The 25,779-nt window shown below is 41.0% G+C and overlaps 1 protein-coding gene across 2 annotated transcripts in view; it reads left to right on the top strand.

Moving 5' to 3' along the window:
• The window catches only part of Diaph1 (diaphanous related formin 1), a 96,958-nt gene that overhangs the window by 35,394 nt on the left and 35,785 nt on the right, over positions 1–25,779 (top strand). For both annotated transcript variants that reach the window (XM_028777888.1, XM_028777887.1), the window contains 11 exons: positions 201–340; positions 3,193–3,301; positions 4,272–4,382; positions 4,532–4,650; positions 5,436–5,552; positions 6,476–6,591; positions 7,325–7,389; positions 8,861–9,040; positions 9,666–10,358; positions 11,017–11,131; positions 11,590–11,598. In XM_028777888.1, the coding sequence (XP_028633721.1) occupies positions 201–340; positions 3,193–3,301; positions 4,272–4,382; positions 4,532–4,650; positions 5,436–5,552; positions 6,476–6,591; positions 7,325–7,389; positions 8,861–9,040; positions 9,666–10,358; positions 11,017–11,131; positions 11,590–11,598 (1,774 nt within the window). The remainder of the gene's footprint in view (positions 1–200; positions 341–3,192; positions 3,302–4,271; positions 4,383–4,531; positions 4,651–5,435; positions 5,553–6,475; positions 6,592–7,324; positions 7,390–8,860; positions 9,041–9,665; positions 10,359–11,016; positions 11,132–11,589; positions 11,599–25,779) is intronic.

Here is a 25,779-nt window from a genome sequence, read left to right as displayed (position 1 = left end):
CAAGAACCTACCTTACTTCACTGTCATTTAATCTTATCTGCAACCACTCTATCCCAAGAGGTTACATTCTAAGGCTCTAGGGATTAACATTCGTACATGTATTGAGGAGATGACAATCTACTCATAAAAGTCCTAAATGTGTCCTTCTGTATATGTGTTGGTTGCCATTAAGCCTGCCTCCTTTCTTCTTGTCTTACCAGTTTGGAATCAAAACCATGTTGGAGACAGAAGAAGGAATCCTGCTGCTGGTCAGAGCCATGGATCCTGCTGTTCCCAATATGATGATTGATGCAGCTAAGCTGCTGTCTGCCCTCTGTATCCTGCCGCAGCCAGAGGACATGTATGTGCCTGGAGCTATTTCTGCATTCTCATTTTACTGTCTTCCTTTAGCATAGATGAAAACTGAGTTATGTAGATGTCCACTTGGTCGTAGAGACCAAGTCATAAGGCCATATTTCTTCCCAGAAGTGAATGTTAGAATCTTACAGGTAGAGTTACCTATTATCTAAAATGCTCCAAACAGAAACTTTTTTGATACCATCGTGGTACTCCAAGTAGAAAATTCCATACCATGAAACTTGGTTATGTGTGCAGTATTGTTAGCAATACTGTATAAAATTACTGTCAGGCGATAAGGTATTTGAAACATATATGAATTTCATGTTTTGATTTGAATATCATCCTCAAGTTAATTCATTTTGTATATGCAAGTATTCCAAAATCTCTTTGTAAAAGATGAATTATAAAACATGATTTAAAGCATTTTGAACAGGGATAGTCAACCTGTAGTAAGAGAAGATTGTAACTGGCAAAATGACTCTGAGGAAAGTCACTTGCCTTAAAGCCTTGACTATCTTGAGTTTGATCTTTCAGGACCTACATAGGAGGAGGAGAGAATAGACTCCAGTAACTCTGACCTCTGTGTACGCACCTCACAACACACACACACAGACACACACACACACTACTCACATGTAATCTGTTAATTAAAAAAGAAATGGCTAGTGAAATGGCTCAGAGGGTAAAGGCAATTGCTGTGAAGCCTAGTGATCTAAGTTCCATCCCAGGGACCAGCATAGCAATAGGGAAAACTGATTCTCACAAGTTGTTCTCTAATTTATGCACGTGCATGTACATATCCATGTGCACACACATATCCGTGTACACACTTACACACATACACACGTAGACACACACATACACACAAATCCATGTGGATTAAAACAATTTTAATTTTCCTAAATGATGATAATTGATATGACCACTGAAGTCTTAATAGGGAGACAGAGAGATGGCTCAGAGGATAAGAACACTGGTTATTCTTCTAGGGGACCCAGGTTCTATTCCCAGCACCCACAATAGTTTCTTTTACTTCAATCTAGAGAATCCAGTGCCTACTTCTCATATCTAGGCACCAGCCATGCACATAGTACACAGACATACAGACAGGCAAGAAACCAGCATGCATAAAGCAATACATTTTTAAATAGAAGAAAGTGTAGTAGGCTTATATCTTAGATAACATTATTATGCTGTGCTGAAACACCATGACAAAAAGCTACTTGGAGAGGGAAGGGTTTATTTCACTCATATTTCCATATAACAGTTCATCATCAAAAGCAGTGAGGGCAGGGATTCATGCAGGGCGGGAACCTGGAGGCAGGAGCTGATGCAGAGGCCATCGAGGAGTGGGGCTTAGTGGCTTGCTTCCCATGGCTTGCTTAGCCTGCTTTTTTATAGAATCCAGGACTTCCAGCCCAGGGGTGGCCCCACTCACAATGGGCTGTGCCCTTCCATATCAATCACTAACTAAGAAAGCACCTAACAGCCCATCTTATGGAAGCATTTCCTCAGTTGAAGTCACTTCCTTCAGATGACTCTAACCTGTGTCAAGCTGACCTAAAATTCAGCCGGTGCAGCTTATTTGCTGCATCTCTATTAATGTTGTTTTACCTGGAACAGAGGTTTCCTTTTTTTTTTTTATTGTCATACATATGTTTAAAGACAGTTTCTCTGTGTAACCCTGGTTGTCCTTGAACTCGCCCTGTAGACCTTGAACTCACAGAGGTCCACTTGCCTCTGCCATCATCATCAATAATGAGGTGCAGCTCATTATCATTACATTAATTAGTCCAGCAATATTATAAATATATATGAAGTAAAAATTTAACAATTCATTTTCCCCTGAAATCCTGCTTTGAAAAGAACCATTGCTAATGGCTTAGAGTTTATATAGTTTTTCTCTAAGCATAAGCATTCTATTTCCTTGATTCTTAGAAATCTTGCAGTCTTATAGCTGAGAAATGATAGTTTATGCCCATAAACCATTTCATATATAGAACAGGTTTTTGTTTTCTTGAATGTGTTAGCTTAAAAAAAGTAAAATATCATTTTTTTTTTACACACACTACCACCCTGGCCCACTGTGGGTTTTTAAAGGTAGAATTGTTTTGTAGTCTAGACTGGCCTCAAACTCATAGACCAGGCTAGACGTCTCTGATTCTCGTCTCACCCTCCTGAGTCCTGAAATTTCACATGGGTGCCACCACATCCAACTTCAGCCTGGTTATTTTTATTTAACAGATTTTGGACATCATTCTTTTTTATTGGTACTTAGTAGATTTATCTTATTATTTTTAGTAGCCATGTAGAATTGTATATGTAGGTGTATAAAATACCACAAGCTGATTCTGCCTTCTAGCTCATTATTTGACATTTCTTCTATTTCTAGACGTTAGGTATATTGAAGCAGACTCTGACCTTGCTGTGGAGGATAAGAATTTTTACCATTACCAATGATGCCATAATAAACATCTCTATAGTTATTTTCTGTTACATTTATGCATTTATGTTGGATTTCTAGAAGTGGCCTGCATGTAATGTGCATTGGAAATTGACGGTACTATTAATATCAGATGGTCCTTAAAAAGTCAGAGTAACTTGTATTTCATAGCTCAGAGATTTTAACTTTGTATTCATGAGTAGGACTCTAGGAATGGGTTTTAGGAAATTATTCCCAAAAGATAGTCAGTTGCTTTTATCAGATTCTGGTATCAGTTGGGGTTAAGAAAATAAGTTGAGAAATCTGAAGCACTGGTGATGTCTTGTCTCCTAATTGGTTTGTTCTCTGTCACATCTCTCCATGCCTGTGTCAGTGCACCTGGGCAATTCTCTTTCTGTCTTCTTGGGCAGGAATGAACGAGTTCTAGAGGCAATGACTGAGAGAGCTGAAATGGATGAGGTTGAACGCTTCCAGCCACTTCTGGATGGATTAAAAAGTGGGACCTCCATTGCACTCAAAGTATGTGTACGCCCTTAAAACCTCTCCAACAGTAGAGTAGAATAGGATTCAAAATTCCTTCATTTCTCTGTGGTATGGGAAATTGAACGTAGGGCTTTGCTTATGCTGGATAACTCCCTTGTAACTAACCTACCACTGAACAAGGAACTGGGGAACCCTTTTTAATTTTTTTATTTCAGGATATTTTTATTTTGTTTTGTAGTCTAGACTAGCCTCAAACTCATTATATAGTCCAGGCTAGACATATCTGATCCTCTTGTCCCAGTTGCCTAGGCTAGTCTTGGTGGTCTTCCTCCTTCCTGAGGCGCACAGGTCTACACCACCAGGTCTAGTGTCGTTTGGCTTTGCAATAGAATATATGGAGGCTGGAGAGTTGGCTCATCAGTTAAGAGCATACTGCTCTTCTAGAAGACAAAGTTCAGCTCCCAGCACCCATGTCAGACAGCTCACAGCTGGCTGAACTCAACTCCAGGGGAATGTGATACCTCTGGCCTCTTTGAGCACTGGCATGCATGTGTGCATACACACACTTACACACATAAACACACACACACACAAATGCACATAAAATTGAAAATACATACAAATTTTAAGTCTTTAATAAAATATGTGGTGTGGTTCTCAGCTATATGTTTTATACTTTAGGGTTTTTTTCTAAAGCAAAATGATTTTTTTTTCTCTAAAAAACAAAGAACTACTTTTCTCCTTATGATATTGGTGGGGTAAACCAGCTATTTATTTGTACCTTAGGAAAATCGAGGTTCTATAGTAACATATTATATATCCTTGGATTCATTTAAATGCCTAAGTTCTCCAGAGTTGTGTTCAACAAGATTTTGTTGCTCTAGTATAAACTTCCTCTCTATAGTTTTTATTCTGTATTTTTATGGAGCTCCAGAATGTGTATAAATAGTGGAATCCTTATCCATGGGTTGACTGCTGGCATAGCAACTGAATTTGCTTGTTTCAGGTGGGATGCCTACAACTGATCAATGCCCTCATCACTCCAGCTGAAGAACTTGACTTCCGAGTTCACATCCGAAGTGAGCTGATGCGCTTGGGGCTACATCAAGTGTTGCAGGTAAGATGGAACCTTTCCTTAGAAAAAGGCTGGACTGCCCTTTCTGCTCCTACAGTCCTGATCATCACTGGGGTGATCCTGGTTTTCAACTTAAACACCAGGTTGAAAGGTTTGGATTTGGGTTCTCTAACTACTTCTGTCATTGACAGGAGCTTCGAGAGATTGAAAATGATGATATGAGAGTACAGCTATCCGTGTTTGATGAACAAGGGGATGAAGATTTCTTTGATCTGAAGGGACGGCTAGAAGATATCCGCATGGAGATGGAATATCCTTTTATGACTGATGACTGAGTTCAAGATAGATGATGCATTTACTTACAGGCTGAATGTATGGAATAGTGTGGAGAGTGATGACTTAGAATAGGGCATAAGACTGGGAGTGGTGGCACACGCCTTGAGTTTGTCTCCTAGCACTCAGCACTCAGGAGGCAAAGACAGGAGCTCTTGAGTTTGAGGCCAGCCTGGTTTGCATAGTGAACCCCAGGCCAGCTAAGGCTACACAGTGATAGTCTGTCCCAAAAGTATATATATATTTATTTTTAATAAATAAAGCTGGTGTCTTCATGTTGCTGTTGGCTTTATTTACTTCAGCATAGGCAAGGAAAGCTAGTAAAGGTGATCTTTTTTAATATTACTCTGTCAGTCATTGAAGTGCTAAAGTGACAGATGTTGTAGCCAGATTGCCCTCACATCCTAAAGCATCCGTCCACACCTCTGTACACTTCCTACAGCACGACAACTCCCTGAGATGTAGGCTGAGATGTGGAGCTCTCTGGACTGACAAGCAATAATACTGTTTGTTACACAGTTGTTTGCCTGCTGCAAGTGACTTTGAGATGGTTTTATTTTTAGTTTCTTCAAGCTATATACTAGGAATCCTGTGTCTATGGACAATGCCACTCTTGGTTGAAGGCACTAGTGGTATTTTAGGAACAGCTGTTATAGTAGATGTAGTATCTTGATACTTTCTTTTAGCTTCTATTGGTTGAACAAGCAACCTGTCAAAACAGTTTCTAATTACTTGATTTCCTTAGCTTATCCTTCTTTCTACTGACTTTGGTGAAGTTTTCCAGATTATTTTAAACACAGTGAAAGATTCAAAGGCAGAGCCACACTTCCTGTCTATCTTGCAGCATCTCCTGTTGGTCCGAAATGATTATGAAGCTAGGTAAGCTGATAATGCATATGAGAAAATTTGAGTCTTAAGTGGAAAAGCAGCATCCTTAAATTCATAGATTGTTCCAGAAAGGTAAAAAGAAATGAAAAAAAAAAAAAGACTGTGGATTAGGTTCATTAGTTACAGATCTAAAGGAAATTGTCACAGTTTGACATAACATGTCAACTGCTTTAATTCAGTTGAAAGGCACCTCTTTGGATAGGTAATTGTGTATAAAGTTAAATGTCCTTAGGAGTTAGTGGGTAAGTGGGCTGAGGATGACCACAAAGAGAGATAGTAACTTAATGTTCTTTCTCCTTGCTTGGAGGTAGAGATCAGCCGTAGCATGACAAGAAGGATCACAGGCCTGGAATCAAGTCTAGACACTGGGAAGCAGATGTTAAGAGAGTCTATAGGTGGATGGAGAGATGGCTCAGTAGTTAAGCATGCATACTTCTCTTACACAGGACCCAGCAGTTTCTAGCACTCACATTAGTTCCACAGACCATCTATAATTCCATGTGACACTTGTGACCTCCTTGGCACTTTTATACATGTACATATACACAGATATACACAAAGAAAAACACTTAAGTGTGTGCATGTGTGTATTATACATGCTTGTCAGCATTTATGTGCTTGGGGTAGAACTCAGCATTTTCCACATGCTGAGTACATGTTTTACCACTGAGCTACAGCCCCCAACTGGTAAGAGCTTTTGAGTATCTGAAGTAGAAAGAACGAAAGCTGATCTATAAGAGGTGAATTTGATAACACTGCAGTAAAGCTTGTTTTGGCTTCATCAAAGCTCTTCTTGGAGTGCTTATCCTTAATTCTTTTCATTGTCAAAGCGATGAACTCTTCTTGATCTAGAATACTTCTGGAAGATACATTTTTTATTTCCCTTTGATAAATCTGTTTTGTTTCTTTCATAGGCCACAGTACTATAAATTGATTGAAGAATGTGTTTCTCAGATAGTTCTACACAAAAATGGAACTGATCCTGACTTCAAGTGTCGGCACCTGCAGATTGATATTGAGGGATTGGTTGGTAAGTGTGCTTTTCTGCCTGGCTCCTCAGAACACTCAGCTCATAAGCCTTTTGTTTTCATCTTTCAGTGAAATTTTCAGAGAAATTATTCTAGTCTCTATTTTAGTTCTTTCTCAGTATGCCCTCAGTGCTGGGATTATTTGGTCTCCTTAGTTTATTTCTGCACAGTGAAAATCTTGCCCTTTCTTATATACTGTTTTTTGCAGGGACTTAAGGTATTTTCTGACCCTGTTGGTCTTAGAATCATAAGTGTCACAAAAAGAATATTTTGTGATTTCCTTCGTGTGATTTCCTTACATCACACTTAGAAATCCTAGGTTAAGGGCCAACAAGGTGACAGTAAGTAGATGTGCTTGCATGTGGGCCTGAGGACCTGATTCTGTATGGTGGCAAGGAAGAACCATGCATGATAGTTGTCATCTGACTTCCACACGTGTGACACACACATGCCTGTGCTCAGCACATACACAAACTCTTATATATATACACTAGAAACACACAAAATATGAAACAACTATATAGATAAAACTTAGAGGAAATTGTAAATTGCAGTTAACTGAAACTCACATTTCTTGGTCTAGTGCAGACAGACCATTAAGAGTAGCATCAGCAGCCCAAGGACAGACTAGTGCCCTTGAGTGTGTTTGAGGCTTAGGAACAGAGATGCCAACCTCAGCACTGAGACTTGAGTCTTACTGTGTTGTCTTCAGATCAAATTGCTTTTTCTTTTCAGATCAAATGATTGATAAAACAAAGGTGGAAAAATCTGAGGCCAAAGCTACAGAGCTGGAAAAAAAGGTGTGTATGACGGGATAGGGCTGGAGGCTTCCTTAAGTGTGAAACTTGGGTTCACTCTCTAGTGTCATCCACAAATATGTGTGTATGCTAAACACACACTCAAGTAAATTTGGGGTCTATCTTTCTTCTTTGAAGATAACTAGGTTTTTGATATTCAAGATAGCATTGTCTATGATATTTTGAAAGCATTCAGAATCCAGAGATTCCTAGAGGAAAATCTTTTTGTTAGTGGGGACATGGGTATTGATGTGAAATGAGAAGATAGGGGTGACCTTGTATAGACAAGACAGCAAAGACAGGTGATGTTCTATGTAAGTGTGCATCTCAGTTCCTTTTGTCTAGGTAGTCCTTAAGGATTCCTTTTGTAGATGGAATTGTGCACTGCAGCTGTCCTGGTTTATGTTAGTTAGGGTTACTATTGCTGTGATAAGACACCATGACCAAAAGCTTTTTGGGGGATGAAAGGGTTTCTTTGTTTCACATTTCCATATAAATGTTTGTCATCAAAAGCAGTGAAATCAAGAACTCATGCAGGTCAGGATCCTGGAGGCAGGAGCTGATGCAGAGGTCATAGAGGGATGTTACTTACTTACTGGCTTGCTCCCCTTGGCTTGCTCAGCCTGCTTTCTTACAGAACCCAAGACCACAGCCCAGGAATGGCCCCACTCACAATGGGCTGGCCCCTCCCACATTGATCACTAATTAAGAAAATGCCTTATAGCTGAATCTTACGGAGGCATTTTCTCAATTGAAGCTCCTTCTTCTCTGATGACTCTAGCTTGTATCAAGTTGGCGTAAAACTAACCAGGATGTGGTTAGAGGTCTTTCATGTCTTAGGTTAGTTGGCTTGGTTTTTAGCTATAAAAATAGGAAAACTGAAAATGATGTCTCATTCTCTTTTCCTTTAACTTTGATGTTAAGGTCAAGACCGTGCTGTTCTACTCTTTCAAAGTGTTACTTGGGAGGTAGTCAGTAAGGTCAGTAGAGCAGGTGTTGGTACAAAATAGTAAATTATAGGGACTAGCTGTTATGCTCTTTACTGGGATGAAGAGTATCCTAGCTTGCTTTGTGCTGCTGTTATCAACACCAGGACCTAAAGAGACTTGGAGAGAGGAAAGGTCTAGATCATCTTACACTTGACAGTCTGTTATCAAGGGAAGCCCAGGTTGGAGCTTGAAGCAGAAACTAGAGGAATGCTGCTTACTGCCCTCTTCCCATTGGGTTGATCAGCTACCATTTTTACACATCCCAGGTCCACCTGCCTAGCTAGGCACGGCACAGTTCATGGTGACTGAACCCTCCTGCAGTTAGGAAGATGCCATGCAAACAGGAACCACAGGCCAGTCTGATTTGAGCAATGATTCATTTGAGTTTCCCTCTTCCCAGGTGACTCTAGGTTTGTGTTGACAGCTGAGGCTATGATAGAAAGCTTGCTGGGAACCTAAGTTGGGTTTTTCCCCCCCTTCTTTAGTTGGACTCAGAATTAACAGCCCGCCATGAATTACAAGTAGAAATGAAAAAGATGGAAAATGACTTTGAGCAGAAACTTCAGGATCTTCAAGGAGAAAAGGATGCCTTGAATTCTGAAAAGCAGCAGATCACTACACAAAAACAAGACCTGGAAGCAGAGGTGTCCAAGCTGACAGGAGAGGTAATGTCTGAGCAGGAATGGCAGCATGCCTGCGGCTGCCCTCCATTCATAGCTCGGCTGTGCTGGCCATGGGCTACACTGTTATTGGCTCCTTAGGTTCCCCATGCTAGGGAAGAACATTGATCAGATGGTGCAGGTTTTTAACAGTCAATTACTGTTTTTAGAGCAAATACTATATAAGACAAAAATTTAGAAAATACAGAAAAATGTAAAGAATGATAAAAGTTGCTTATAGCAGTATCCAAAAATAATCAATACATTTAGGGGTAAACACTAAAATGTTGGCTTGCTTTCCTGTCCAACTTAGTTTATTCTACTGACAACTTTTTGCTCTCTTTTCTCTGCTTAGACAGCCTGCAGTCCTGCTGACTTGTTCACACAGTTGTGGGGCTGCTTGCATAGCACATCAGTTTTATACTGAATAAACTCAAAACACACTTAAAATAAGAACATGAAGACTTGAGTTCCAGTTTTGTGACTTTGAGTTGAGTCATGTGATTTTGTGATCACTCAGTCCATCTCTAGTTAAACAGAAATTTGGGTTAAGTGATTTCTTCAGTCCTTTCCCGCTCCAGTCTTCCTTGAAGTGGAGTCAGAAGTACTTACTTGTGTGTTGCCTCTTTAGGTTGCCAAGCTGTCAAAAGAACTAGAAGATGCCAAGAAGGAAATGGCTTCTCTCTCTGCTGTGGTTGTTGCGCCTTCTGTTCCCAGCAGTGCTGCTGTTCCCCCTGCCCCTCCTCTGCCTGGTGACTCTGGCACTGTTATTCCACCTCCCCCCCCCCCCCCCCCCCCTCCTGGGGGGGCGGTCCCAACCCCCCCTCCTCTGCCTGCAGGTACTGGTATCCCTCCACCCCCTCCTTTACATGGAGGTGCTTTTATACCCCCTGCCCCCCAATTGCCTGGCAGTGCTGCCATCCCCCCACCTCCCCCTTTGCCTGGAGTTACTGCCATCCCCCCACCTCCCCCTTTGCCTGGGGTTACTGCCATTCCCCCACCTCCCCCTTTGCCTGGGGTTACTGCCATCCCCCCACCTCCCCCTTTGCCTGGAGGTACAAGTATACCACCACCTCCTCCTCTTTTGCCTGGAAGTGTTGGCGTTCCCCCACCCCCTCCCTTGCCTGGAGGACCAGGACTGCCTCCTCCCCCTCCCCCTTTTCCTGGAGCACCTGGCATTCCCCCACCTCCACCTGGTATGGGTGTGCCTCCACCTCCCCCCTTTGGATTTGGGGTTCCTGCAGCCCCAGTTCTGCCATTTGGATTAACCCCAAAAAAAGTTTATAAGCCAGAGGTGCAGCTCCGGAGGCCAAACTGGTCCAAGGTAAGTTTTTTCCATCAGTAGATTTTAAACAACTTTACTTGCCTTACATTTTGTGCATGGGTAGGCTACCCAGTGTTAGGGCGCATATCTGTCCATCTTCAGGTTCTACTTGTGTTTATGTTTATTTAACATCTATATTTCAGATGTTACCACAGAAAGATCTGTGGACCCTGCATGAATATGTCTTAAATTTAACCTCACTTAATACATTTGCCTTTTCTTTGATAATATAAGTACCATGGTAACTTAACAGTTATCATTTTACTAGGGTCCAGTTGACTGAAATTGTACTCGTAAACCCTGTGGTCGGCTCAGTCTTGTACTTCTAGAAACTAAGTAAACCATAGCCAAGTTGATGTGGAGATGTAGAGCAAGGAACATTGGAAATAAGACGTTAATGCTTCTGAAACAGGAAGATTTAGCATTAGGAGGAAAATCAGCATAACTGTTCTTGATTCTTGACTAATTACCAGTAAACAGAGCAGAAACATTATCTCTGACCCCCCTGAAGGGCACAGCTACTGTCCAATTGTCAGTTTGTCCCAGGCTAGTCAACATTGTTGAGAATTAGAGTCACTTTTGTTGGATCTTAGTCACTTTCCTAGCATAGAGTGTTTAGAGTTGAGCCTGGTAGCTCTTATTCCATGTCTCTGTACAGTTTGTGGCTGAGGACCTCTCCCAGGACTGCTTCTGGACAAAGGCGAAGGAGGACCGCTTTGAGAACAATGAGCTTTTTGCCAAACTTACCCTTACCTTCTCTGCCCAGACCAAGAGTGAGTACCTTCCTTATAAGTTCTAGACATGGAGAACTTAACATTTCCCTTAAGTGGGTTTCCCTTGCTTTTCCTTTCACTGGGTAAGGGAGTGTTAGGATGGAGAGACATTGCTTTTTACATTCCAAGGAAAAGAAAATATTCTTGCATTATGGGGTTCCTGGGGTTAGGAAAGAGAATTGTTACTTGTATTTTGTATCTGTATAACTAATGGGGATATAAGACTGTGGTACCCAAAGCTCAGGCTGGGCCCATTTTGATAGTTATAGTGAATGGATTATGCTTCTGTCTTAAAGTGTCATGTCCAGACAGAGTAATTAGTATGAGTTGATGAGAACCTTTGAGAGGTTGGGTGGCTAAGCTATAAACTGCTGACAGTAACCAAGAACCATGTGTAATTCTTGTTCTGTTTTTTTTCCATTATCTGTTGCTTTCCTCCTGACCCTTGGTTTCTGCAGCTTCTAAAGGTAAGAATGCAAAACAGCCTTTTAGTTGGGTCAGTTGAGTACTAGAGAAAAGGATTAAATACATGTAAAGGAATTTCTCTTTAGAAGATGGAAATTAGAGATTGAAGGTTGGTTGATTTGCTAGTTTTTCCCCTTTCCTCCCTAGAGCTCCAAAAGACCAGCAGTGACAGAGCTACAAGGGAGAAAGTTGGCTCAAGTGACCACTTCATAAACTAGCTATCTATTTGGCCCACAGTGAAGTCTTAGGAAACAGTAGATGTTTCTTCTGTGGAAGTACAGACTGAATAGTTAGAGAGCTTTCCTAAGGTTACATTATCCAGATCCAGGTCCTGTGACTTCTAGCCTATGGTTATAATAATAATAATAATAATAATAATAATAATAAATTATTATTCCTCTTCACCCTCTTCCTCTTTTTCTTCTAAAACTTTTGGTGTACTTGCCTTTATTTTAGAACTTTAGAAGGAAGGGATTTGATTAGTCCCAAATTTCTAAAAATTTGAGAAGTAAGGAGGACCCAAAAGTCCACATTATAACAGCGAGGTTTACTTTGTTTTCAGTCATATGAACTGCATAATGACATTGGTAAAGGATCTTGGTCCTTAATTGCTTCAGAAGTAGTTTTGAGTACTAAACCGAATACTGTGCCAGTTCACTGTGTTGTGGCGAAGCGTTTTTGGTGCTGGAAATTGAACCCAGAGTTATATGCAAAGTACTCTCTCCACTGAGCTACAGTTCCAGCCCCCTAGTTTCATCTCAGTATGAATGAAACAAGTGTTTCCAAATCTCTGTCTCAACACTGACGGTACAAGAGAATGAGGTAACTGTGCATTATTGTGCTCTGAATATCTCAGCTCACAAGTGACATGGAGATATGGGTTAAATAAGATTCTAAACCACACAGTAAGTTCAACTTTATGACTTTTAAGTTTTGTTCTAGAGCTTTTCTTCACAGAAGTCTGTGTTTTTCCTGGGAACCTTGGAAAGCCAAGAAACCTACAGAGACTGCAGCTGCTTTAGCATTGCTTTGTTTAGGCATAGACATCCTTTTGATGACAGTGATGTCTTGCGAGGGCAGGCAGAAACATTAGATGAGGGAAAGCCAACTAGGTGCTGGATGCATGTGTGGGATTAGAGAGGAAGAGCTGTCTTCTGGTTGTGATGTGTTCAACTCTAGCATAGCTAGTCAAGGTGGGGAAATAGGCCATGCTTTTCTAGTGTGATAAAGGCCCTGATAAAGTGTTTTCAGTATAGTACCTGGCCAGTATTGAAAGGAATTCTGTAGACACTAGATTTTCTTTATATTACATTATTTCTTTACATTCTAAACCTGATTTACTTTCTGCTATTTGTTAAATGTATCTGTATCCCCTATATGTTGTACTGATACATAAAATTTTTTATACCTATCAACTGCTCTAAGAATAAGCAATGAAGAAAAAAAATCTACTCTACACACCTGCTTCCTATAGTCAAAGATGCCTCCAGCCACTGTTTTATTAAAGTTCAGAATATGTGTGCTTCTGCTGAGACTTTTGGCATACACCTATAATCCCAGTTTCTGAGGAGGATGAAGCAGGAGAATTGCAGTTCATGTCTAGTAGGCAGCTTAAGGGCAGGTATGTTTAAGTGGTAGAACACTTGCCCTGAGTTCAATCCCTTGTACCACAAAGAAAGGGAAGGGGAGGGAAGAAAAACAGGGAGGATGTGTGCATCTTTTACTAAAAGACAGAAACAGGTCCTAAGATGGATGTGGCTGGTTCTCTTTCAGATTTAGTTTCTTGTTTCTGAGCTCTTTTCTTCCTTTAAGCTGGGGAATTTACCAAATTCATCCCTTGCTAGGAATGTATAAGAATGTATTGGATTTGATGGGTACCTCCCTGTCACTTCCTCACTTTGTTGTGATTAGCAAGGAGTTTTTTATTCTGGACTCTGCTGATCCTACCTTTTAACTCCTTGGGAACATATCCAGTATTTAAATCTTACTTTCATCTTTGTTAAAAGAAGCAGTATTCCAGTTAGGTTAGATCAAATCCAGCTTCATTCTGCAGCTTGTTGCTGTAGATCTATAACTCAGAGTGCAGGCAGTAGCAGGTAGGCTGGCCTGTCTGTTGCTCCAGCCCAGCTTGGTTTTGGCTGTAAGCTTTGGTGGGAGCCTGTTGAGGGGGCCAATAACCTTCCCCAGCAAGAACAGAGGGTATTTATCATTTCCCTATGACTCTCTTCTGCCCACTAGATAGCACTCACCCAATTGTATCTTTATTAGTGTTTACAAATTTTTTGCTGTTACTGTCTTTTTGAGACAGGGTCTTATCACTGGCTGGCCTGGAAGTCACAGGGAATTCATGCCTCTGGGTCCTGAGTGCTAGGGTTACAGGTGTTGAACACTATGCCCAGCTAGTGTTAGGAAATTTCATAGCTTCTGCCATTTAAACCTCTAGAAACAAGATTATAAGCGCTCACCCTATTTTCCCTGGTCAATGAGTCTCTGGGCAGGAAGATGTCTATTCTGTCCATTTTTAGATGTGTATTAGAAGCAGAGGTACTGTGCACACACCCATTTGGGGTTGTTAGCTTTTCCTTATTAGCTTGCTGTGGATTTTGAGTAGGGCAAGACTGTTGGCACAAAGCATCTGGGGAGTTCCTTATGATCTAAAACCAAAATTATCCTGTTATCTGGGTCTTCAGGGATCCAGTTTATGCTGGATAATATACTACAGTGTTGTTGCCTCTCTTACCTGTGGTATAAAAATGAGTCTGTAAGTATCTTTTCTTATCCTCTGACATATATTGAGGATCTACAGAATTCCATATTGTGCCACGTTTTTGTTGCCAGGAAGCGCCACATGCCTCCTCCATCTCTCATATGTCAGTCTAAGAGCCTGTGTCTTTTGAATTGTCTTCCACCTAACATCTCAAATATTTTGTTGTGCTCCTTGGACTTCACCATTATGTGAATGGTGTGGGATGTGGAAAGCACTGCTTTCCCTCTTGGCCTCTCTTCTTTTCTTCTGTTGTCCTCACCATAGTAAAACTGGAAGCTGGGTGCTGTCTGCTTTGTTCTCTGACATCTCTTTCAGACACTATAGAATCCAACAGTTTGGAATCTGATATCAGTTTGTATCATCCACTTCCCTTGTGTTAGCAACTTTGTGTTACTGTCAACTTTGTGTTACTCTTGAGATCTCAACAAACTGAGATTCTGGCCATTCTTCATTCTTCAGTGCTACTTCTGGTTTAACTTTCCACAATATCCTTCTTAAAAATGTACTTAGTGGGTCCAGGATGTGTGCAAGCTACGGTGCACATACGGAGGTCACAGGACAACTTTCAGGAGGTACCTTATCAGACTCAGATTGGCAGGCTTGGTGGTATGTGCTCTACCCACTGAGCCATCTTACAGCCCTAAATTTCCCCAGTTCCAGTGTAACAGGTCGTGATTCTGCCTCTGTTTTTTTATCTTAACTTCTACCCTCCCTCACCTGTCCTGTCACATGCTCATTACAAAGGACTGCAGCCCTTCCGGTAGCTCGCTGGTTTGCCACTTATGCTGGTCCTGCATGCTTCCTCATGCCCCATTTATAGTACTGAAGAGTAAATCTGGGGCCTCACACATGCTAGTCAAGTGTTTACCACTGACAGTGTGTCTATAGCCTGTTCTTGTTTCTTTAGTATTGTGACCTCAGCAATGCTTTGGGCACACTGGAACTTTCAGCCTGCCTTTCACTGTGATGACTTCACTCCTCACCTAAAACTCCATGGCTAAACATAATCATTCCTCTGGTACTTTTCTTCCATTGAGGGCCTCTCTCATTTCATCATGCTTGATTGGCAAAACCATGATTCTTGTGACTTCTACCCTGTCTGCACTGGATCTGTAGTTGTGCATCTCTGAATATTACTGGAAGAGACCACACATACTTTCCTGGGCACGCTTTCTTTTCTTAGTAAGTGTTCTCATTTTGATCTTCTTGTCTCTGCTTGCTCCTCATTTTCCTCAACTCAGGCTGGTCTGTTGTGTGGCCTTTGATACACTTGTGTTTTAAGTATTCTTATGGTTTTTTTTTTTTTGGTTTGATTTAGTTAGTTTTTGATAACAGGGTCTCATGATGCCCATGCTGACCTTGAGCTCAGTACCACAGTCCAGTCCAGCCTCACACTGTGCAGCCCAGGTCGACCTCACACTCGGTCTCTTTTCCCTTCGCCAGGATGGCACATGCTGACACACTGACCTTTAAGCAGTCCTGGGCTTTTGTTTGTTTGTTTTTTCAGTGTTTATTCTTTTATTAGATTAATTTAGTGTAGGTAGCGGTGCAGCACACAAGTGCTATGGCACACTTGTGGAAGTCAGAGGGTTCTGGGAGAGTCACACTCACGTCACCAGGCACCCTTACCCACTGAGCAAGCTCACCAGCTCCCCTTAAGCACTTTTAATCTACTCAGTTTCATGCTTTTCTAAATTGCTAACTTCACACCTTTTCTTTGAAAGGCTCAACACTCCATAGAGAAAATTGAAGCAATCAGAATGTGAAATTTCCAAAGCTTATACCACCGCATTCCCCATTTTCTGTCTTTTCTGTTACTGTGATCCTGTCCAAAGGCAGTTCCTGAATGACTAACCATCATTGCCACAAATATGTAGACTACTCTGAACTATGCAGCAGTCTCCCTTCTTCCCTGTGGTGACCGTGATTAACCATCCCTCTTGTGTACATGTTATCTACATCATCAACTCAGATTTAGTTGATAAGTAAAAATCAAGGGGAACTTCAAACAAAACCTTATAGGAAAATTAAGGAGCAATTACAGTGATTGTATAAACATACTTTTTAGTACAGCAAGCTGATTCCATATGGTGAATACTGGTCTGTATTTTGTATAGCATCCTTTACCATATCTTGATGTCATACATAAATTTGCCTTGCTTTTTAAAAGTTTCATGTTGTCATTGGATTATTTCAAATGGACAGTTGTAGTCTGTCATGAATAAGACAAGTTTTATATATAACTGAACCCTCCTCATTGAGGATTTTAAGTATTTTTACAAACATGACCATAGGAAAATCCTGTTTGTCTTTGTATACTTTATATTTCTGCATAGTAGTTTCTGAAAGGTGAAGAAATGATCAGAATTTCTGATGAGGGAAAATAAATCTTGTTTTAATCTCTATACTTAAGAAATTGCAGCAGAGGTTTTCCCTCATACACTGGCTCTTTTCTTGTCTGTACATTGACATTGGTGAAAACAAAGACGACTTCTGTCCTGAACTTCCGCTTCTGTATTTTTTTCCTCTGCTTTCTTTGAAATCGCAATCTCTGACTCTTGCTTTGACAACTTTCTGTGGGTTTTTTTTTCTTTTCTGTTTTTGGTTGTTAGGCTTTTCCCTTTTTATTTTAGGCACCAAGGGTCAGACAGGCGAACCTGCTGCTTTCTTACAGCTAGTCTTGGGAGATTAAGAGCTAAAACTAGGTGGAAAGTTTGTAATTTTTGTTTGAAGGCTGCGTATGTAGTTCCTGGTCTCACTTACTAGTGGAGATTTAAGGGAAAGTGTCATCAGATTAAGATAATTTAACTTAAATTCCTTTTAAACTTCTGGGATCTGAGACTGTCAGCAGCAAGTGCTCTTCATCTTTTCGCCACCAGATGGCACATGGAGCTCTCTTATTTTTGATGTGTCATTGTTACGCAGGGTTGTGATGCAGTCACGTTAGAGAGCGGCTCCCTGCTGCTTTTGTGAGATACAGACTGCTATGACATTGCCCTCTGCTGGCCAGGAGGTTTATTTGCGAGCTCTTCAGTAAAATTAGAGCAAGATGCTGCCTGTCAGATTTTACCCTTTGTCTCCGGGTGCAATCAGAATCTTGCTTCTTAAGAGTAAGATCGTTGTTTCTTTGGGAGTTCTGAGGCTGGATAGTGTTTGCTTTTTAGTCTAATAGCCTCATGAAATCATAGCCTTCCTTTCAGAGGGCTTAAAGGGAGGGTTATTTTAGTGAATTTTGTAGTTATATATATGACTGTATTTTAACATATTCATAATCGATTTCTGATTTCTGTCACAGTTTTTACTGAAAAGCTACTTCAAACATTAGAACTTACCCACTGTGCATATATATGTATATATATATGCACACACACACACACACACACTTTACTATCTCAAGATAATTCCAATTTTACAGCTGATAAACTCTGTATTTGCCTATATTGAAATATTAGCGATAGGCACAAGTGAAACTATTGTTCAAACCCAGGTTATCGTCTAACATTATAGACTGTTTTTTTTTTTTTTTTTTAACATTAGTGTTCTACATCCATGGATGTCTGTATGAGGGTGTCATATCTCCTGGAACTGGAATTACAGACAGTTGTAAGCTGCCATGTGGATGCTGGGTCTTGAACCTGGGTCCTTTGGAAGAGCAGTCATTGCTCTTAACCGCTGAGCTAACATCTTTCAAGCCCCTCCCCCTTTTTTTTTAATAGAAAAAGGCCTTTTCAGTGTATTTATTGACACTTTGATCATCTAGTCTGAGGACCAGCCTACCCTAAGCTTCTGCCATCTTGACTCTGTATTTAAGTGTCCATTAGTACCATTCAGTCTCAAGCTTTAGTGTGCATAAAGGTTTGATGAGGGACATGTTGAAGTTAGAATTTCTGGCTCTGCCTTGAGAGAATATAAGTAATAAGCCATGTAGAGCATGCATTCTAGCACAAAACTGTGTGGTTTGGCTTGGTGCTTACTCAGTGTTCATTTTTCTTCTCTGTTTTCCCACTGTCTGCCAAAAGCTAGAAGCTGCTCTCCACTTTTATTTTAGGAGCATCTCATTGCCTGTATCAGAATAGCTATACATGTTACCTGGTCCTTAAGGCGGTAGTGTGAAAGTAATTAGAAGACAGGTTTGTTTGTTTTTTTCCCCACTCACTGCTGACAGGCATTATTTAGGCACTTGTTTTTATAAAATCCTTCTCTTGCTAATCTTATACTATACATGTTACTTGCTAATCTGTAGCTGTACATGTTACCTGGTCCTTAAGGTGGTAATGTGAAAGTAATTAGAAAACAGGGTTTTTTTTTTCCCTACTGACTGCTGACAGGCATTATTTAGGCACTTGTTTTATAAAATTCTTCTCTTGCTAATCTTCCTTTTAGATCTCAGTAGCAGCATAGAAGAATGTTTTGAAGTTTCCTGGGGTCAGTGAAAAGCTGGAAACATTAGATTAGAGATTGAATTGATTAGAGAGATGGGTGTTAATCACCTTTGTGCAACAAATGAGTTGTAGAAACAGGAGGACATCAGGATGAGGACTCTGCAGGCATAGCTCCTGAGCAGGTTTGGCTAGCCTCCTGCTGTGGAGAGCAGGGATGTTGTCATGAGAAAGAACAAGGTCTCCAGGAAGCATGGTAGAAGAACTAGGCTGTGCTACATATTGGAGGATTCTTGCTACCTATTGGAACCCAAAGCTTTGGGAAAACACACTGATCTGAAGGACCCTTAACCTTCTGCTTTTTAAGAATTCTTGAGTCTGAAGCATCTTGTTTGCTGTTACTGAACAGCAAGTTGGGAGAGTGTTTCTGCTGAGGAGTGTTTACTCTGGCTTTTGTTTGTGCTTGTATCTGTTCGTCAACATGGGTAGCACAGGTATTTCAGTACTGAGGACCGCGTAAAACAACCTCATTTCCTAGTCAGCCTTTTATTCCAGTCTCCCATTCTCACTCTCTAGAAATAATCATGGTTCATTTTTAATTCTGTTTCAGGTTTTTTTTTTAAATGCAATTATAAGCAAGTACAAATATGAATTCTTGTTCTTCCTGTGTTGACCAAAAGATACATTCTGTCTGTGCTGCCCTGTACCTTGATGCTGTAGCTTCAGAATCCTTCATGTAAAAAGCCTTAGGTGCTTACATTCTAAGTGTCACTGTAAACACAAGAATGTATACAAATAGAGGACTCAAATATTTTTTGCACTGCTGTTGACCACTTGCTCCAGCTCCCGCGTGTGTATTTGCCTCTTGTTCTTTGTACACCTCTTACATAACACACCATCTTCAGAGTTGCTGCCCACACAACTGTGTAAATGTACAGCGCTCATCCTGAGGCCTCACCACTGTGTCGTGGAAAGAAGAGACCAACATTTTCTGCCATAAGTACTTCCAGATTACAAACTGAGCATGACACTGAGGCAGGGGCAGAGCTTTGTATCACTGACACAGGGACACTACTCCCTGGTGGAGTCTGGTACTCCAAGGGAAAGGGCTAGTGCCACTCATTGTTTTCTTGCTTTTATCTCAGCTTTTTGTTTTCTTTTTAAAAAAATTTCCCTTTCACAATTTCATTACATGTGCTTTGATTTTGATCTCCTGCATCGTCCTGTCGTATCCCTTCCTGCTGAAGTCCCTCTTCTTCCCTGTCCTGTTTTTATGTCTTTCTGTTTGTGTTCCATTGCATTTCATTACTGTTCCCCATGTGACCATTTGCTCTTAAAATAAATTGCTCCAGAACTTATTATTCTGTATTTGTACCACATTAAGATTTCCCATTATGTAGAAGAATGTCTAGCACGAGATTTGTGGAGAACCAAGAAGCAGATTATGGATGCCCTTTGTTTTATGGAGAAATAAAAGAAGGGCAGGTGCCACAATACTGGATTTGTGTTAAGCCTTCTAAGTAGACTTTTTCCTGTAAATTTACAATAATGGAATATTTTTTTTTTTTTTTGGAAAAAAAGTAAGGTTTTTCGAGACAGGGTCTCTCTGGGTAGTCCTGGCTGTCCTGGAACTCACTCTGTAGACCAGGCTGGCCTCGAACTCAGAAATCCACCTGCCTCTGCCTCCCAAGTGCTGGGATTAAAGGCGTGCGCCACCACTGCCCGGCGAATATTATTTTTATAGTAAGGAAAAAAGGAATCTGAAGGAAAGTTGTCTATATTCAAGATGCTTGAACACAGAGAGACGTGCTTGAGTCTGGTTACTGTCTGCAGAGCAACAGCACTTGCTTCATTTTCCTTAAGTTAGCTTCTTTTTGAAAAAAAAATCAGATTCCAATATAAAACGCTTTCTTTTTCTCCAAGATCCAGGGGCAAGGGAATCCCACTTAAATGAAGGGAGCCTTCCTCTTCTGCAGAGTGGAATGCAACAACCATTCTCCTCCCCTGATCCTACTGCAATTAAAACTCTATTGCAAGGATCAGTGAGTTTCTTTTTAGATCTATTAGATTAGAAGTGTGTGTGTGTGTGTGTGTGTTTCTACACATGTACACACTTTCTATTGTCAAGAAAACCTGCACAAAGTACTTTCAAGAGTGTCCTATTTTTCTAATCTGCTTGCAGTTTTCATTTTGGCCACGGTGTGTGCGCAGTTGAGCCATTTTGGCTCAAGTTCCAGATTGTGAGGTCAGAGCCTAGGGATTGGAGGAGAAGATCAGATGACTTTCCGTAAGGCTGATGAAGTCCTGCCCCTCATCCCCTCCCCTTCTCCACCCTTTCCTGACTCCCAGCTCTGAAACAAAGAAGGAAAAAAACAGCAATATGATGAAAACCAGCAGCTGCCGCTGCAGACTCCAGACTCAGGCTGGGGGCTGGGTGTTTACTCCATCTGTCTCTTTGTTTTGCTACCCTGCTACTTCCCTTCCCCCAAGGCCTGAATAAAACAGTATTTCTAGAATCCTTTGTTACAGAGTGATGTAGAAATGTGCAGTTTGCTCCATTTTTAGGTGTGCGTAGGTGAAATGGCAGAGATAAAATTACCCTGGAGCACCTAAAAACTGGCTGTGGCTGCTTGCCCTCCTTGTTCTGTTTTAAGCACGGCTGCCTGTTTACTGTCAGAGTACTGCACCATTGCTGTAATGCCTGTGTGTGCTAGCTTAGTTTATACTTAACCCCAGAATCAATATGTCTTTTGCTTATTAAGATCTCATAGCAAGTGAATGCTACACAGTGACCTGAGATCTGTCTGGTTCAGAATCTAGCAGGGAGCGAGTGAGTGGCAAGAAGGCAGCGTGTCCTCTAAGGGAATGGCTATGCTGCTCTTTCACGCTCCTTTGAATTCTCACCAGTGAGCAGGGGCTTGGTTTCTTCACAAATGGCATGTCAAGGGAGAAGTGAGATGTAGGACAATATATAGGTTAGAACAGAATTTAGAAATAGGTCAATCAGTGCTGACTGTTGACCTCACAAATCCTGATTCCAACAGACTATAGAATCCTTGGCATTTAAGCAAAATTATTATGATAATGGTAGGTTGGGAATTTTGAAAAAGCCATAGTCTTGTAGAACCACATACTGAAGTGTTTACAGATGATTTAGGAGATGGATTCTAAGTGGACAGGGACATTAGTAAAAGTGAACTGCGGCAGTAATTTATCATTGTTGGAGTAGCTTATTATATTAATCTCTTGGGAGATTTTATTTTTTCTCATAGTCTTCTGAGAAAGGAAGCACTGTACATGACACCTTGTACTTGATGCCCTCTCACATGCCCTGGCCTGCTGTCCCCTTGCATTATCCCCAACCTGTCTCTCCACTGACATGAGGAATCCTTGCTTGGGGAGGTGCCTGTCCTTCCAGTCCCTACCCACCACACCCAGGCAGAGCTCTTCTCCACACTCCCTGAGTCATGGTTCTGGGTGTGATGGGAACCCTGGGTGTGTGAGAAACTCCGTGACTGTGTCTGTGAGTGACCACAGGATTTGTGAAGTGCCAGCTTCTGACTCTGCTTTTCTGCTTCTCCTTCACATTTTCTTTCTCTCCCCACCTTCTGCCCAGCTCTCAGCATCTGGCTGGTTTTATTTTTGTCCTTTGTGTTCATCTATATCTGCTGGATCGTCTTGTTTATTTTCACAGCTTGCACTTCTATAATGCCCTGTCTACGAGATTTAGCAAATGAATGTATGTTTTGGTCAAGAGGCCAGTAATGATGATCAGGATACCCTTGGGTGTGGATAACTGCTGCTCAGTTATCCAGAGAAGCATGTTGTTTTCCCCTGCTGTGGTGCATACTTAGCTTTAAAGTGCTGGTTTTTTGTTGTGTTTTGTTTTTCATGCAGCCTTAATATAAACTAAAAATTCTGTACATGGACAATAATATCTCAGTAACACAGAACTGGACTCTGTTCATCTTCTCAGGATCAGTTCGTGCGGAGTCTAATAGATAGGTAGTGGGTGTACTTAATGGCTCAGTGTGTATGTCACTATCACAGACGTTTTGTTACTGTTTCTCAGGGGTATCATAAGATATTCTAGTTTTTCAAATGTGCCTAGGACATCATGATTCTTTTACAGTTCCTTGAAAGAGATTATAGTGGTGCCAAAGTCTACCTCACCTGTCTCAGTGGATTTACCAGAGTAACCAAGTGCTTGGAGTGACGCTTCTGCCACTGTCTCTTGAGTGCTGAGATTGCAGTTGTGTACTCACTTTTGGCTTTCCACCTATGTTATTATTATTATTATTATTATTTTTTTGCCCCAGTGCTTACAATCAAATCCAAATCCTCAAATATGTTATGTTCCAAACTTCATGCCCAATTTTGCTTGACTCTTAGAAAATGCCGTGTGGATGTGATGCTTCTGTGTTTATCCAATGTATCCATCCGCTGTCATCATCTTACATTAGACAGTGGATGGATGGCATGTGATGGAGAGCCACTTTTTCCTCCTCTTATGTTTGTTTTCTGACTTACTCAAGGGAGGCTGTTTCTGGTGGAATAGAAGCGAATGCCTTGTTTGGGCATACAGAAAGTAGTTTCATCCTGAGTAACCCGGTGAGGATGAATGTTGGGTGGAGTTGCTTTATAACATCCTGCACCTTCCTACTGTGTGGATGTGACTGGTTTTCCCGCTAATCTCTTCCTCAGAGGTGCTTTCCCAAAGTTGCTTATTCTATCCCCCTTACTCATTGCCACCTGTGATTGTTAAGAACCTAGCTTCCCAGATGTCAGGCAACTCCCACTCCTCCATTTCCTGTTTGTAGTCTTCATTGAAAGAAGCCAGTAACAGGAATTCCTGGGGAAGTGATGGCTATAGCTCTGGGACTCTGGGGGCCATTAGGTCATTGCTGAAGTTGGGGGATAGTGTGCTATAGAAGGATTTCCTTCCTCCCTGTGAGCTCTTAGAAACTGTTTCTAACCACGACTGAGCAGTACTTTGTACCTTGATTCTGTCTTTAGAGACTGAACAAAATAAAATATTTGCCCCCTTTGTGCCTCGATTTCTGCTCCTTGAACTTTGAATTCAACATAGATATCTAGGATTATAATAGAAATGACTTGTGCTTGGAATTGTTTTGATGCAAAATAATCAAGAAAGAAAAAAAAATCGGAGTCCCTGTGTTAGACACCAGGGGGTGCCCTTTCTCTTCTTGACACTGCCTGGCACTCCCTACTGCATTCAGCCATTTTAGACTGATTGGTTTTGCCCCCAGCTAACTCCATTTTGTGTTGGTGACGCAGGAAAATAAAAAAGGTTAGGCAAGGAGGAGTCTGATTGGAGGAGGGAGAAAGACAGGCTGAAGCACAGCTATAGGCAGACCGTTACTCAGCAGTGGCTCACCAAGGACACACCTTGCTGCAGGCTACTGCCTGCATCCTGAGCAATCGATGCTTGCAAGTCCCTGCCAGCTGAGCAAAGAGCGAAGTGGATGCTAGCTAGCAATAACAGAATGCTGAGACAGCAGGCAGCATCACCCTTCTTCATCTAGACGCTGAGGTTCAAGTGTTTTTTATAGTTACCTGGAAAGAAATCAGTTATCCTCATAAATCCAGAAAACATTTTTTATTTAAAAAAATGTTCTTAAATGAATGTGCACATATGTATAAAAAGCCATGTAAAACATTCTTGATTATTCTTAGAAATCAAAAACATGGGCTAGAGATGGCTCAGCACTTACTGTTCTTGCAGAGGTCCCAAATTAATTCTCAGCACCCACGTCAGGTGGCTCACAGCTGCCTGTAATTCTAGCTCCAGGGGCATCAGCAGCCTCTGGCCTCTACAGGTACCAGCGGTCATACATGTTCAGACTCACACACATAATTAGAAGTAACTGAAATCTTAAAAAAGAAAAAAAGCACACACACACACACACACACACACACACGTACCTGTGTATCTATCACCTGGTTTAAATCAGTCTTGTTTTATATACCTGGATCAACCTCCTCTGTGACACTCTTTACTAGTAAACATGTGCAGAGCTTGTCATTTAAACCTCTAGTAGTTCAAAATGTGTGTCAGAGAAATATGCACTTCAGATATCACATGTAAATTATTTGTTATCAACTGTGGCATTTAAATTTCTCAATTAGTAGTTTTTTTATCAATTTATTTATTTGAATAGAGACAAACAAAAACAAAGCCTACAAACTGTAGTTGGTTAGTAGATGTAGGTTCCTTTTTCAGCTTTTGGTGACTTTTAAAATACTGAATATTGAGTATTTATGCCACTATATTTCATAAGAATATATTCACGCAAGAATATCTTATACTGTCTTAATTTTTATTTTATAATTTATTTACAGTCTTTTAAAGGAAAGATAGATACTGTCTTAGGTTGGGATTGAGAATGTACACAGATAGACTTCCCTTTCGTAGAGCATAGCCTTTGAACTGAAGAGTATTCCAAGGATCTATTAGAGAGGATGCAGGATACAGCCAGAGTAAGTCTCATCCAAGCCTCTTTCCACCAAAGCCTTAATATAGACTGCTTTCAACACAGACCATAGCCATGGAAATATGAACCACATCTTTCTTATGAATTCAAGCAGACCTTTTAAGCTTTGGGACCATGGATGTACCCAGTGTTAATCACTGTGTCTATGGGATGGATGATTTCATATCCTTTAGCTTTCCCTCTCAGATGCTACTTGTACTTATCTGCTTGATAAGGCCTAAAGAGTTAACACTACTTGATGGGCTGTTTTACAGTGTACATTGTAATCATGCGTGTTTGTCACTGCTTTTGTTATAGCTTTTAGACTGTATTTCCACTCCACACCCCTGTGTTCTCTTTAGTGATTTCTCAGACTAATTCACAGACGGAGGAGATGAAACCTCTTGCTTGGATGTTCTTTCTGGCTTTCTAAAATAAGTGACTCATCTTCTGCAGCCATAGCCAACAATCCATACCTTTGCTCTAGAGAAGAACACAGCACAGAAGTTGTAGGTTCTGGCTTACTGGCAGAGCTGGCAGAGC

Source organism: Grammomys surdaster, unplaced genomic scaffold (assembly GCF_004785775.1).
Source record: "Grammomys surdaster isolate TR1022 unplaced genomic scaffold, NIH_TR_1.0 317, whole genome shotgun sequence".
Lineage (NCBI taxonomy): Eukaryota > Metazoa > Chordata > Mammalia > Rodentia > Muridae > Grammomys > Grammomys surdaster.
This window is presented reverse-complemented; position numbering and strand designations above follow the sequence as displayed.